The following is a 14,728-nucleotide window of genomic DNA, read 5'->3' as shown; positions in this document are numbered from 1 at the left end:
ATTATTATTTCTGTGATAACTTCTGTGATGTCTATGTTTTCTTATAGTTATTGGTCAGTGCAACATTTCTCAAAGCTGTAGCCACCACAGGTCTAGTGCCTCTGCTGGCTGAGTGCAGTATGACATCCACTTATCATCATAGATATCAGTGACAAACTAATTTTCCTTGTCTAGGATCTACTTCCATTAGACAGTGAGTGAACTTGGAATATCCAAATGTCCCAGAATCCAATTTGCACCAATCTCAGCACAGTAATGAGAATGGAAGAAACTCAGTTTAAACATTTACTTTTTGTAATACTTCTGTCTGACATTGAAGTTATAAAACTTTAATCAGGTAAAAAAAATGTTTAGATGTTAATTTGTTAAGATTAAGCCTCTGAAAAACTCTGGGATATAATCAAAAGGAAGATGGATAATCACAAGCCATTAAACCAAACTGAACTGCTTGAATGTTTGCCAGAGGGGTGGCATAAAGTTATCCAAAAACATGCCAAGATGCACAAAAACTGTGATTAAAACCAGGGTTATTCCATCAGATATTAATTTCTGAACTCTTTCTTAAAACTTTATGAATATTACCTTTTTTTTTTGCATTATTTGAGGTCTGAAAGCTCTGCATCTTTTTTATTGCAGCCATTTCCCATTTTCTGCAAATAAATGCTCTAAATGACAAAATTTGTTTTTATTTTAACAAAACAATTTTATTTTATGTTCATTTTACTCAAACATTTGAATGAAGCAAACAGACTGATACTATCATTGTATGTACATCATTATACAGAAGTCTCAATGTTATACCAAGAAACAATAATCGTACAATAACATGTAAATCAAATATTAGCAAATATTTTAATTACAAATATATGATTACAAATATATAATTACAAGTATATATATATATAAATATATTATATTATTATTATATTATATTATTATTATTATTATTATTATTATTCTTAAAGCAATATTTAATCATATTTACCCCTAACAAACACTACATGTTAGACTCCAGGTAGATGTAGTCAACCCCAAGTCTATTTTATACATTTTTAAGTATTGGCAGAAAAGTATGCAAAAATATTGGATATTGGAACTGGCCCACTATTATTCTATTGGTGCCTTTAAATTCCAAAACAGATCATATACATTCCAGCACTCCTGTTTAAATGGACATGCCCTCAGAGCAGCAGACCAAACCAAGGCATTATAATGAGGCTGTAAAGTCAGTGTGTTAAAGTGGCACGCTCCTGCAGTTCTGTTAGTGTTCTGAAGTAAGACATCCTCTTATGAAGAGTTTCCTGTACTCTGGGTGGTAAACATGATGCTTGTTCCTGCAGAGTTGAAGCATGTTTTCCTACGCAGTCCTCACATAATCTATAAAAAGCAAAACAAATTCATCGGACAGACATACCTGTATAGAAACACATCCCTTGTTAAGAAAAAAGGTCAAAGTTGAATGGCCAGACAGGACTGAACTAACAGAAAAGCTACAGTGGGTGTTTACATGTGATTTTAATCTAAGTAAGGCAGTTATCTGATTATTAGTTATGTAAACAGCATATTATTATTTCTGCTCTAAAATGTGCAAAGCCTGGGGCCTCCAGGACTAGGTTTGAGAAACACTACACTAATAGCTACTTCCAGCACTTTGTGAGTTCAGTGTTCTTTAGTGTTCTTTCCAGTCCCCATCTTTGAATCCAATCTATGGACTACCATCTACAGCTATGAATATAAAAATACATTTAAATTCAGCACTTAAAAATGATGAGTTTTTTTATTTTACCACATTGATAACCTCTGAAATATAATCAAGAGGATAATGGATGATCACAAGCCATCAAACCAAGCTGAACTGCTTGAATTAGTGCACCAGGAGTGGAATAAAGTTATCCAAAAGCAGTGTGTAAGACTGGTGGAGGAGAACATGCCAAGATGCAGGAATGAAAAAAACTGAATAAAAAGAGGATTATTCCACCAAATATTGATTTCTGAACTTTTAAAACTTTATGAATATGAACGTGTTTTCTTTGCATAATTTGAGGTCTGAAAGCTCTGCATCCTTTTTGTTATTTCAGCCATTTCTCACTTTCTGCAAATAAATGCTCTAAATGACAATATTCTTATTTGGAATTTAAAAGAAATGTTGTCCGTAGTTAAAAGAATAAAAGAACAATGTTCATTTTACTCAAACATATACCTATAAATAGCAAAATCAGAGAAACTCATTTTAAATTGAAGTGGTCTCTTATTTTTTTCCAGAGCTGTACAGTCTACCATCTGCAAAAACTTTTTGGATGTGGAAGAACAGGAGATCTGTAGCATTTAAATGCTTTTTAGAAAATATCTTCAGAAACTGTGTGAAGCAACCATTTAAACATGGGCCAAAGGAATGTTTTTAACATCTTGTGAAATCCTTACTGTGACAAATTGAGGTTGTTTTGAAAGCAAAGGAAGGTCTTGCACAGTAAGCTGGCTAGATTCATCATAGAAAGTACATGTTGAAAACAAAATGACAGCAGAAGTTATGCCAGTGAAATATAATCTAGCCTTGCTGCCACTGAACTCTCTGGTAGCATTTACCTGGAGAGGGAGAGGGGCTGAGTCTGAAACACCAGAACATCTCTGCAGTGGGTCTGAGATGGACACCTGAGCACCGTGACCTAAATGAAGAAATCAGTGAAAATCAAAAAAACAAAAAAAAGCTGAACGCAATGTATGATGTTAGTGAATAAAGTAGTGATAAAATTGTATTTATTTGTTAATGCAGATCAGAAATTATCACTAATTGCAACTTTATCGCAGATTAGAGATCTGTCTACAGATCTATTTTAATCATAATCCAGTTCCAGTTCTTGTGTTTAGCATGCCCTCTGGTGTCCTTAAGACACCAATAATGGACATTATTCACAACCCATTATTTATAGAACATAATCATCAACACAATCACAATTTATAGTCGGTAGTGGAAGTTTATGTAAAAGTTTACAGTGAAAACATAACATATTGTGAATTGTGTTGTTTTACAGGTGTGAGAATCACATGCTTTTCTTTGGTTTTGTAGAATAATACTAGTATTTGTTCTCCTCTTCCCTGCAATATAGACATTACAGCTTTCATCTCCAACAATGCTTTGGGCTACTATCTAATTATGTTTCCCTGCTCTATGGCTTAGAGCCTAAATCCTGTTTTTGACATACTTAACATTCCCCACTCTAAAGCTGTCTTTCACAACATGGAACAACATATTTCACTCCTTTTCAGATCTAACAGTAATTAACCCTAGAAATCATGAGATCTCAGAAATTTACATTTACATTCAATTTATGTCCTGTAACAATAGGTTTGCACTCAATACAACTTTGGCAAAAACAATATTATTTGCGATTATTTGCAGGAGTGGCGTAAAGTTATCCAAAAGCAATGTGTAAGACTGGTGGAGGAGAACATGCCAAAATGCATGAAAACTGTGACTAAAAACCAGGGTTATTCCACCAAATATTAATTTCTGAACTCTTAAATCATTATTAATGTGAATTTATTACTTGAGTTCTTAAAGCTCTGCATCTTTTTTTTTATTCCAGCCATTACTCATTTTCTGCAAATAAATGCTCTATCTGTAAATCTATAAATGTTCTATAAATGTTAAATGTTTGTCTATTTCATGAATAATAACTTAAGATTTTATATACAATAATAATGTAGCAAAATACAGTAAATAGGAACACAAATACAAAACAACCTGCTTACAAGAATCTCGCTATGATCACGATATGGATTTTTATTTTATCATGTAAAAATTTTTGGCAGGTACACACACCCCTAGTTCATAGCTGATAATGTTTTTTTTTTTTTTATCATAATATGCAATTTAAGATGTGCTATTGCTAAAAGTGTGTATGAATCATCTTGCTGTTTCCAAAGGTTTCTTGTTTACCAGCCTTTCTTTTTTGTTTCACTGGAAATAATACATACCGAATCCATCATCAGGACATAGTCATGACTTCCTCCAAAAACCACCACATCATTATCCTTCCCCTGTACAGCGGAGTGCCTCAATCTAATAGTGAACACAGTCATTCAAAAAAATTAGAACAATAATTTTCTAATAATTCTCCATAAAGCACCTTGCTAAGGTCACCAAATATCCACCTGTATTGTATTAAACCTACCTGGGCTTGTCTTTGTGAGGATGCTCCCTCTCTCTCCATTCTCTCGCTGTAGTGTCAAACTCCCAGCCATCATCTGAACAGGGGTGATTTTAACAGCATTAAGGTGTTATGGCCACATATATACAACATATATATATATGTGTCCAGTAAAGCCTAGGGGCTTTGTACTCACTGAGAACCTGTCCAGAGGTGCTGAGGCCTCCAAATAGGAACAGCGTGTTGTGTGAGGTGGGTGTGAGGGTGTGTAGAATGCGGCCCTTGGGCACGGGAGTGGCCACAGGCTCCCTAAAACCACACACACAAACACAGAAACACACCTGTATAGTAGGTTCATGGTAGTTTTTAAAATAATTTACAGTGGTACCAGTATTAAAAATAATCTTACAGCATTTACACATCTCTAGAATGTAAAATTGTATTTATCTTGCAATGAATGAGAGGTAAAATTAGATTGCAGAACATGGAAAGGGGCATATTTCACAATCCCTCCATAAAAAAAACTGTACATACAATTTAGAGTACCGTAAATAGGCTAGTAAAATCACATAAGCATATATGACCCCAAACAACATTATTTATATTTATACATGAAAAATGCTTAATAAATAGAGATAGATCAAAGCTACATCAATGTATTTTCAATGACTTTCCATACATTGTATCAATTTTAAATGTATAATATAGACTGTATAATCACACCTACTAAAAGCTTAGTAAATAAATACTTATAATCAAGTCATAATACACTTCATAAACCTGGAACTGGCTTTTGTATTTGTCTAGAAGGGAATATACAGCTCTTGCAAAAAATAAGAGAGCACTTCACAAAGTTTTAAGAGTTTAGAAATCAACATTTGGTGGAATAACCCTGGTTTTTATTCACAGTTTTCACATATCTTGGCATGTTCTCATCCACCAGTCTTACACACTGCTTTTGGATACCTTTATGCAACTCCTGGTGCACAACTTCAAGCAGTTCAGCTTGGTTTGATGCCTTGTGATCATCCAAAATCAAAGAAACTCCTAATTTTTAAGTGGTCTCATATTTCTTCCCAGAGCTGTATATTGTATATACTGTACTTTGTGACAAGACTTTATCATTCATATTAATATATGCACCTAATATATCTCAATTTATATTATATGTATTTGCCTGTTAAAATGAGAGTGTATGAGTATCTGTGCAGAATAACCTTTGTACCTTCAGTATTTTAAGAAAACTAATGGTTAGGCTTGGTTTATATATTTATTAACCAATATTAGACATCTAATCTGAAATTTGCGTTTTTTTTATAACTAGGGTAGAGCACAATTAGTGCAAGTTATATAACCAGTACAATCGGATAGAGATCAAAGTCCTTCAATTCAGACAAAAATTGAGACCACAATAACTTATTATCCAGACAATCCAGAGATCTAGATCAATGTTCAACAGAGCCATCACTCGATAACCAGTGTCACGACACACTGCAACCTACTGCTGTCTTTTAATGTGACTAAATGCACTTAAAGCAAATAGATTTTCCAACAAAACAAGTGCTGTGTTGATATTAGAAAATCTGTTTTTAATCCAATAACATCATTTTGCTATTTATAAATATTTTCACAAAGCTTCTACTGCATGCTACAGTTAATTTGCAGTACTATTCTTATGATTTATCTTTGCTTAGCAGACCATAATAATAAGTTATATGACCAAATATCCAAATATCCAATATCTATTATATAGAATATTAGAAAATAACTTAAAAAAACTGATGATGTGCCCTATCTTTGCATTTAAAGATTTATCACAAGAAGAATATTAGAAAATATTTAATATTATACTAATCAACATACATTAAATATGATAAATATTTACACATAAACAAATCATCATAATTGTAGACTAAGCATTTGCTTACAGGATCAAATAAAACATATATTTGGGCCCAGTGTTATCCCACTTTGGAAAAAATGGGAAATAATATGACCTTAGACTAAGTGATATAAGCTCCAAAGTTATTTTAATCACACTTAGGAAGCAGCTAAAGCAATATCGTCCATGTTTTATTTATTTTTTAATATATGTATTATATTTGCTTTTTATGCTATTAACCTAAAAGCATTAAGCATATTAAGCTAATGCAGGAAATTGGGGAGAATGTAGCAAATAATAAAAATAACAAATTATACAACACATGTATGTTAATTACCTGTTCATCTCAATACAAATATGTAATTTATATAATTGATTTTAAATTTCTACTAATTTCTTTTGTAACTAATATGTTATTGGTAAAACCTGTACTATTTAAGCCAAGTCATGTAATATTTAAATCCTTAATAGTATTATGGTACTATGGTAAAAATGTTTTATCACAATTTTTTTTTTTTCCAATATACTTGCATTATTGTTATTACATATCAACTTAAAAAGTAGATTGTGTAGAATTATATAAAAAAATATCACAATAGGATGAAAAAAATGTTATAATGCCCACCGCTACAATATAGCTACTGTTCTTTTTTTTATAATTTGTTTTGTGATTTGACACCAGTTTTATTATCTTGTGTGTGTCAACTTTATGAGCAGTGTATTGACAGTGTATTCACATGTGAATCATTAACTGAAACTTTCACGTTAGGCTGTACAAGACAAGGCAGTATGCAAATAGTAACTGTGGCTTCCATATTTGCAAACATGCACAATCCTACTGCTGCATAACCAGCAGCTCTGCAACTCTACAGTAACACAACTGTATTTTACTGCTTTATTTTCATTTCAGGAGTTCATACTTATTTTTAATGTAAAGGATGTAATCAGATTGTCAGATAATATCCAGGACTGGGATTCACAATATAAAGACTGTTATACTGTTCAGCATTCTGCACCACACATACAGCACATACATATTTCTCTATGGTAGCAGTGCTATGTCAAATTTATCACTGGTTTTAGTTAAACACTTGTCTCCATAATGTTGATGTATGTCTCTAATCTTTCATCAGCTACAGCCTAGTCTAGACATAACAAAACCCTGTCTATACTGCAAGCATGCTGATTATGCCATCTCAGGAAAAGGCAGGGGCGTTACTCACATTTGGCTCCAAGTCCATGTGAGCAGGTCTAAACAGTGAATGTCTATGGTCTCTGTTTCCTGTAATGAGAAGAGTTTATGTAAATATTTCTCATGGCGAAATGTATGGACGGGCTTTGTCGACCGTAATTAAACATCCAATGCAAACTATGTGGCATGCAACTACTAACATAAGTGTAGATGGTACAGGTTATGGTTAAACTTGGAATAAATAAAAAAAAATAAAACTGATAATCACACCATGATTTTTTTATTCAGGCGAATAGCTATTAATTAAATTTAATTAAATTAAATAATTTAATAAATAAAAAAATAAAGACTGAACGTGCAAACAGATTTCTTATGAAGGTAAAACAAAACGGAACAAACATGATTTTAAAATTCTTGATATTATAATAATAGTCCTCATTTTCAAATTTAAATTTCTTGGTTATGAATTATACATTTGGTTCTCAAAATATTTGACCCCATTTTGACACCATAAATAGCAGAAATTCTATTTCAACTGGATGAATAACTGCTGAACCAGGGATATCTCCTTTTATTACAACATAATTTATCATCTGTTCCTCAGATACCAGATTTTAATTAGAACAATTTTTTTGACCAAAACTGTAGTGCTGTAGAATTTTTTGTTCTTTGTTTTTTTTGTTTGTTTTTTTACAGCAGTAACTCACCAGTCCCCCACAGACGTAGCCCTTGGTGCCCAGGGTGGCATTAGCATGGGAACATCTTGGCTCAGGAGGCTGACCCTGCCATAAAGACAACAGTAATAGCATGAGAGAAAAAAACACACCCCAGTCTGCTTATAATATCCAATATAGTTATTCTATTAATCTGTTCTTTTATATTGTATTTGACAGCATGTGTGACTTACCTGGGTGTGTGGTTCAGTCCAGGTGGCAGAGCCGGGTTCAAACATGTGAACTTCATTATTCCAACCCCAGAAGCGGAAAAACTCACTACCAATCATCGCCTACAGAGAACAACATGACTTACAAACTACAAACTTTAAAAAAGACGTACAAAAAAAGAAATTTGATTTCGGAACTATAATAAAAACTGTGTACAACCTTTTCAAATAATAAAGTATGACAACACAATTAAAGTGAACATTTAGGATTCACAAAAGTCAAAGCTGTTGTTATTTCTTTAAATGTATTTTTTAATAAACCATTCACATTTATATCCGTATGCTCAATCAGATCTGCTAGCAGCCTTCCTTACCCATGATGTCTCATCTACAGTGAAACTCTTGAAGTTGCTGACCTCTCGCACTGATTTGCAGCTATATCCTCCAAAGTAGATGAGCCTGAAAAATAAAACACATCTTTTACAATCTGTATTTTCTTACAAGACTAAAACTAATGTTAGAATGAGGCAGATGGACTTAAACCCAAACAAAACAGAAAGAAATCACAGGTAGGGATAGAACAAAGTAACTAATAACTAGGAATAACTAAATTACACAGACCAGAACAAAGATAAAATAAAACCAAAAAAACAAGAAACAAAAAAACTAGGATCTAAAACCAAACAAACCTGACATGAGAACAAACTGCTGACAAGGAACATGAAGTGAACACAGCAAACATAGCACATAGGGAAGAAAAGAAAACAAGAGAACAGAGGACAGAAGCACTACTTGGACTACACAGAATGTTGACTTTTTTTCTTTGATTTTACCAAATTGAAAACCTCTGGAATATAATCAAGAGGAAGATGAATTATTATGAAGCCATCAAACCAAGCTGAACTGCTTGAATTTTTGCACCAGGAGTGGCATAAAGTTATGCAAAAGCAGTGTGTAAGACTGGTGGAGGAGAACATGTGATTAAAAAACAGGGTTATTCCACCAAATATTGATTTCTGAACTTTATGAATATGAACTTGTTTTCTTTGCATTATTTGAGGTCTGAAAGCTCTGCATCTGTTTTGTTATTTCAGCCATTTCTCATTTTCTGCAAATAAATGCAGCATAATAAAAATAAATAAATCACAGTATATTGTTAATAACTTTCAAATAAAATATATTGTTCAATTTGTTATATAGTAGAAAAATATCAAGGAATTGGATAGAGTCTTTCTAATACCTGTCCTTGAAGACCCAGCAGGAGTGCCTGTCTCTGGGGGAGGGAGGTGCTCCAACACAGCTTTTTATTTTCCTCCAGGTGTATTTTCCATCCTGCAAGTCTACACAGTACATCTATCGAAACAACAGAGAATTAAACCATGTTAAAAACAAAAGCACAAACCGCACAACCTGCCTGCATCACATTACTGTAGGCCTATAGGCCTCTACAGGTTTTTGTCAAGATTTTACACAGCTCAACTTCTGCAAAACTGAGTACACACACTGAATGTGGTTAGTATGTGTTTACAGTGGCTTTTGTGTGTTTCTATAATGGAAGAGGTATGACTACATACTTTCATTCTTTCATAACATTGCATTTTTTCTCACGCCGCATCATGTCTTAGAGGCAGGGCTGCACCAGTTATGGTTTGGTAATCGTTAATAGTGATACTGGCTTTTGCAATAGAGATATTGTGGATGTCTGCAGCAAGCAAATGAGCCTGTAACAAATTATAGCTGTGCTGTGATCTGTGTTCTGACCAACCCCTGCTGTTCCAGGTGAGCGTCTGCTTTTGGTTAGATGAATCATGAGATGTAATGAATGTAAATAATTTGGGTAGAAAATAAGGCAGGCTGATCTTTAATCATGCTGCATCAAGGGCGACACAACTGTGGGCATTAATATGTTGTGAAGCATACTACAGCAGCAATATGTAGATATAGAAATGCTATATGGTGTTCTGTCTGCATTTGGAGACTAGGTTTGAGAAATTTTTTAAACTAAAATCTGTGCAAAGCTCAAAACAGGCCACATGGAATAGTTGCATTGTTTTTTAGTTTTATCTTTAAGAGAACAGGCCTCGACAAACATGTCAGACTGCTTCTTTTATAAAGGCATGTTTGTCCCAGCTGCTCTGCTAGATGGTGGGTACAGTGAATGCTGGTATGCAATCAAAAAAGGATCAAGATCACTGATACCAAGTGAAGTTTCATGTTTAAAGCCACATAAGTGCTGGAAAAAAGTAAAAAAGGATAAAAAAAAATGTTGTATATATTTTTTTGACAGACTAGACACTGTTACATGAACATGCAACAACCCGTGGTGTGTGTGTGTGCGTACTGGCTTCACTGCAAATCGCTGTATGTGATTTTCATTCCATGCATACCTGCCAAAGATAGCTCACCTGGTTGGTGTGGCCATTGCTGTCACAGCCCCCGAAAACATACAGTATACCCTGGAGAAATGAGCCACATGCCTGAGAGAGCAGAGGAGGAACCTCCCCGCCCATTTCCCTACGAGACCTGACGCACACACACACATGCGCAAACACACAAATACACAAAGAGAAGTAAAACCTAAGGGGAGAAATGGTTGCTTGTGTTGTTGCCACTAATGGCACAAACTGAAGCTCACCGAGATCCAGTACACTTTGTTATGACAGCATGCAACAGAATAAAACTATGCACCAGGCCAAGAGGCTGTTAAAACATTCAATAAAAGACTTTTCAAAAGAATTTATTATCCCAATGTGCCTAGGATCTGGATCTGTAGAATACAGGCCAAGGTTATTTTTGTAAATTGCACACTTATTAAACAGACCTGTGTATGTGAATGTGTGTGTGTATTTAGTGTCAACGTGTTACATGAGCCTCAGCAATACCAGTGGTTCAACCCAAGTAATAAGACTGGAATTCAGCCCCCAGAGAAAAACCAGAAAGGTGTGTTTTTTGCCTCACCACTTTCCACTTTCCATATCATAGAGCCAGATCTCATCACTGGGAAAAGCGACATCTTCTCCATCCACATACTGAAAAAGAGCAGAGGCGAGGCAAACTAGTACTGTGAGTTCACAATAGCCTGGTTTGTGAAAACAAAGCAAACAAAAGCAACAAAGCTTTGCACTGAATTGATGTGGATTGCACTGAATTGCATTGTGTTGACATGGAAGTTATTTTTAAGATCACTAAACAGAAGTACGGTAGAGATAAGTTTGGTTGGATTGGTATAAAACCAGACAGGCCAGATTTGCTACATTAGTGACACCACTGAACTAACCTGAATGTACGCATTCATATTAAGTCAGTTCGATAACACTCTTTTAGTAAGGGTTCAGCAAGTGTGCATATGAAAATATACAGTTTATATCAAGTCAATTCAATAACACTCTTTTAGGGTTGCATCACTACCATTTTTTCCTACCGAGTACATGTATTTTTGTACTCATCGATACCAATATTTATGTAGAATGAAGCAGTCAGGAGCATTATGAATAATTCAGACTTGGGTGATGACGTAAGCACAAAAATGTGCACTAGGTATCGGTATTCATGCATCCCTAAAAGAGTGTTATTTGCTTAGGGTTCAGCAACTGTGGATAAGTAAATGTACACATTTATATCAAGTAAATTCAATAACACTTGTTTTCCAGTAGGTTCTGCAAGTGTGCATACTGTAAGTGAATGTACATATTTATAGCTCTGGATGATGGATGATCACAAGCCATCAAACCAAGCTGAACTGCTTATATTTTTGCACCAAGAGTGGCTTATCCAAAAGCAGTGTGTAAGACTGGTGGAGGAGAACATGCCGAGATGCCTAAAAACTGTGATTAAAAAACAGGGTTATTCCACCAAATATTGATTTTTGAACTTATAAAACTGTATGAATATGAACTTGTTTTCTTTCCAAAATTTGAGGTCTAAATGCTCTGCATCTTTTTTTGTTATTTCAGCTCATTTTTCATTTTCTGCACATAAATGTTCTAAATGACAATATTTTTATTTGGAATTTGGGAGAAATGTTGTCCATAGTTTATAGAATAAAAAAACAATGTTAATTTTACCTAAACAAAGTCCTATAAATAGCAAAATCAGAGAAACTGATTCAGAAACTGAATTGATCTCTTAATTTTTTTTCCAGAGCTGTATATTAAGTAAATTCAGTAACAGCTGTTTTCCAGTCCACATATTCATATATTAAATGTCAGTAACACTAGTTTACAAAGTTTTCTCAAAGCAAGTGTACATAAATGAACGTAGTTACAAATATCAAGTCAATATAACAGCACTTATATTTCAAAGCAAGTGTTCACCAAAGCAAGGGTGCATAAGTGAATGTACACATTCATATAAAGTCAATTTAGTATCACTTATTTATAAAAAAAATTATAAAAATATACGTAAAAAGTCTAAATAAAAAAAGTCTACATAGCTGTATGACAGGGCACATATCAGGTAAATTCACCACAGCACAGTGGTTCCCAAAGGAAAAAAACTTGACTGCAGTGATGCGAGTCTTACCTGGCAGCCTCCCCACACATACAGCACGTCTCCAGACAGGACCGCCGTGTGGTCACTCCGAGCCGGAACCTCCATCAGCCCGGCCGCGGTCCTCAGCGCTGCTGCTGCCGGTCAGTGATGCGGCTCGGCGGCGTCGCTGGGTGAAGAGGCGGCGGGGCAGGAACAGGAATTAGCCGAGAGTGTTTACAGTGTGAGGATGGGTATGCTAACAGGAAACTCTGAGGGACAGACTCAGCTGGGACTGAGAGCGAGTGCAGAGAGAGGGCAGGCTAATATGCTGAAACGTGCGCTTTAATGAGGATTTTTCTCAACCTTTGTCCTCGTGAGGAATGTAAATAGCCTAAATCCAAATCCACACGGGGTTATTTTATCTGAAAAGGTGCCAACGCATTTAATAGTTTATTTAAACTGTTACTGAAAGCTCTTTTTGTATCATTTGCTTCAAAAAAAGGATGACAGCAGCAGCCTGACAGGAAATATGTAACTAAACATGTAACGTTAGCTAACTAGCACATACAACCATAACTATGTAGTTACATAAAAACATAGGTCAGAGCCAAGCTAGCTAAAAAAAACTCTCAATAACACTGGTTTTCCAGAGGTTTCAAAATAGCCACATACTGTAAGTAAATGTAAATATTTATATAATAAAAGTAACATTTAGTAACACTTGTTTTCGAAGGTTTTCAAAAGCAAGTGTCTATAAGTATTGTCCACATTTTCCCCAAAGTAATAAGCTAATCTACATACCTAAATGTACACCTGCATATTAAGTCAATTAAATAGAACTTTTTTTTCCACAGGGTTTAATTTAGCAATTCTACATAAATGAATATAAATGAATACACATTTCAGGCATATTCAACAACACTTATTTTTAAAATAGTTCCCCAAGCCAAACAAAATATACAGATTATATATGAAGAGACCACTTTAGTCTTTCTGATTTTGCTATTTATAGGCATATTTTTGAGTAAAATGAACAGCTTCAATGCCTCAAATAATGCAGAGAAAACAAGTTCATATTCATAAAGTCTTAAAAGATCAAAAATCAATATTTGGAGCAATAACACTGGTTTTTAATCACAGTTTTCATGCATCTTAATATGTTCTTCTCCACCAGTCTTACACAGTGCTTTTGGATAAACTTATGCCACTCCTGGTGCAATAAATTAAGCAGTTCTGCTTGGCTGATTATCCATCTTCCTCTTGATTATATTCCAGAGGTTTTTAATTTGGTAAAATCAAAGAAAGTCGTCATTTTTAAGTGGTCTCATATTTTCCCCAGAGATATAGATATTCTAAATCCAAATCCACACAGGTTTATTTTATTGCTTAAAAATATTGTTATTGTGTTATTGGTTGTCCCATTCACTTAAAACAGTATGATAGCATGTCAAGAAATGTCTAAACATGTAACTAGCTATGTAGCCAGTTAGCTAGCAGACAAGTACAAGTCAGAGCCAAGCTAAAGATCGGAAGAAATACAATCTACAAGCTTTAAATATTGACAGTGTTTGGTTTTAGATGAGGTGTGTAACAACAATAAAGGTTCAAGCCATGGTAAAGTAGTGCAAAGAAGTGCAGCATTGGCTGCTATGAAATAATTTGAGTCTTTAGTACAAACACATGGAGAGTTAAAGTTATTAGAATTACAAGGTACTACTATTTCACAATGGTGGACAAAGTACACAACCGAGCCAACATGGAATGTGGGCTAGGTGGGTTTGAGGTGGACATGGTCTCTGAGTAAATATGTATGTTGTTATAAATCCAAGTTGGGCTTCCCAAATGAGCTCATTAATGACAGCCCACCTTAATCCCACAAGGGCCTCATAATGTGCATAGTACACTTACTAATCCCATCACTAATATCCATATATATACGGCCAACATAAAACCAGTGGAAAAAACTTTATGGTTCTCTGTTAGGCTGCCCATGTAGGTCCCACATGAGCAGGTTATCGTGAAATCACACACTTGCATTAAAATATATCCTTTATTATACTTCATCTGTATAGAAGTTTTAGGCAGTTATGCTAGATCTAATAGTCTAGATCCAGATCTGGCCTGTGTTAAAGAGTTGCAGCACTAGCTGGAAC

At 34.5% G+C, this 14,728-nt stretch overlaps 1 protein-coding gene across 1 annotated transcript; it reads right to left on the bottom strand.

Moving 5' to 3' along the window:
• Nucleotides 1-935: 935 nt before the first annotated feature.
• Nucleotides 936-12,887, bottom strand: LOC103022594 (kelch domain-containing protein 1). Its single transcript, XM_007234080.4, has 13 exons — nucleotides 12,627-12,887; nucleotides 11,064-11,134; nucleotides 10,511-10,628; nucleotides 9,346-9,458; nucleotides 8,480-8,564; nucleotides 8,130-8,228; nucleotides 7,930-8,004; nucleotides 7,254-7,312; nucleotides 4,345-4,457; nucleotides 4,173-4,245; nucleotides 3,976-4,060; nucleotides 2,584-2,663; nucleotides 936-1,377 (listed from the first exon to the last, which is right to left on the bottom strand). Exons 1-13 carry the CDS (start codon nucleotides 12,699-12,701, stop codon nucleotides 1,227-1,229), a joined length of 1,197 nt encoding a protein of 398 aa, XP_007234142.3. The 5' UTR covers nucleotides 12,702-12,887; the 3' UTR covers nucleotides 936-1,226.
• Between the last annotated feature and the right edge of the window lie 1,841 nt (nucleotides 12,888-14,728).

This window comes from Astyanax mexicanus, chromosome 15, assembly GCF_023375975.1.
Source record: "Astyanax mexicanus isolate ESR-SI-001 chromosome 15, AstMex3_surface, whole genome shotgun sequence".
Taxonomy (NCBI): domain Eukaryota; kingdom Metazoa; phylum Chordata; class Actinopteri; order Characiformes; family Acestrorhamphidae; genus Astyanax; species Astyanax mexicanus.
The sequence above is the reverse complement of the archived record's forward strand: the minus strand, read 5'-3'. Positions and strand labels throughout refer to the sequence as shown.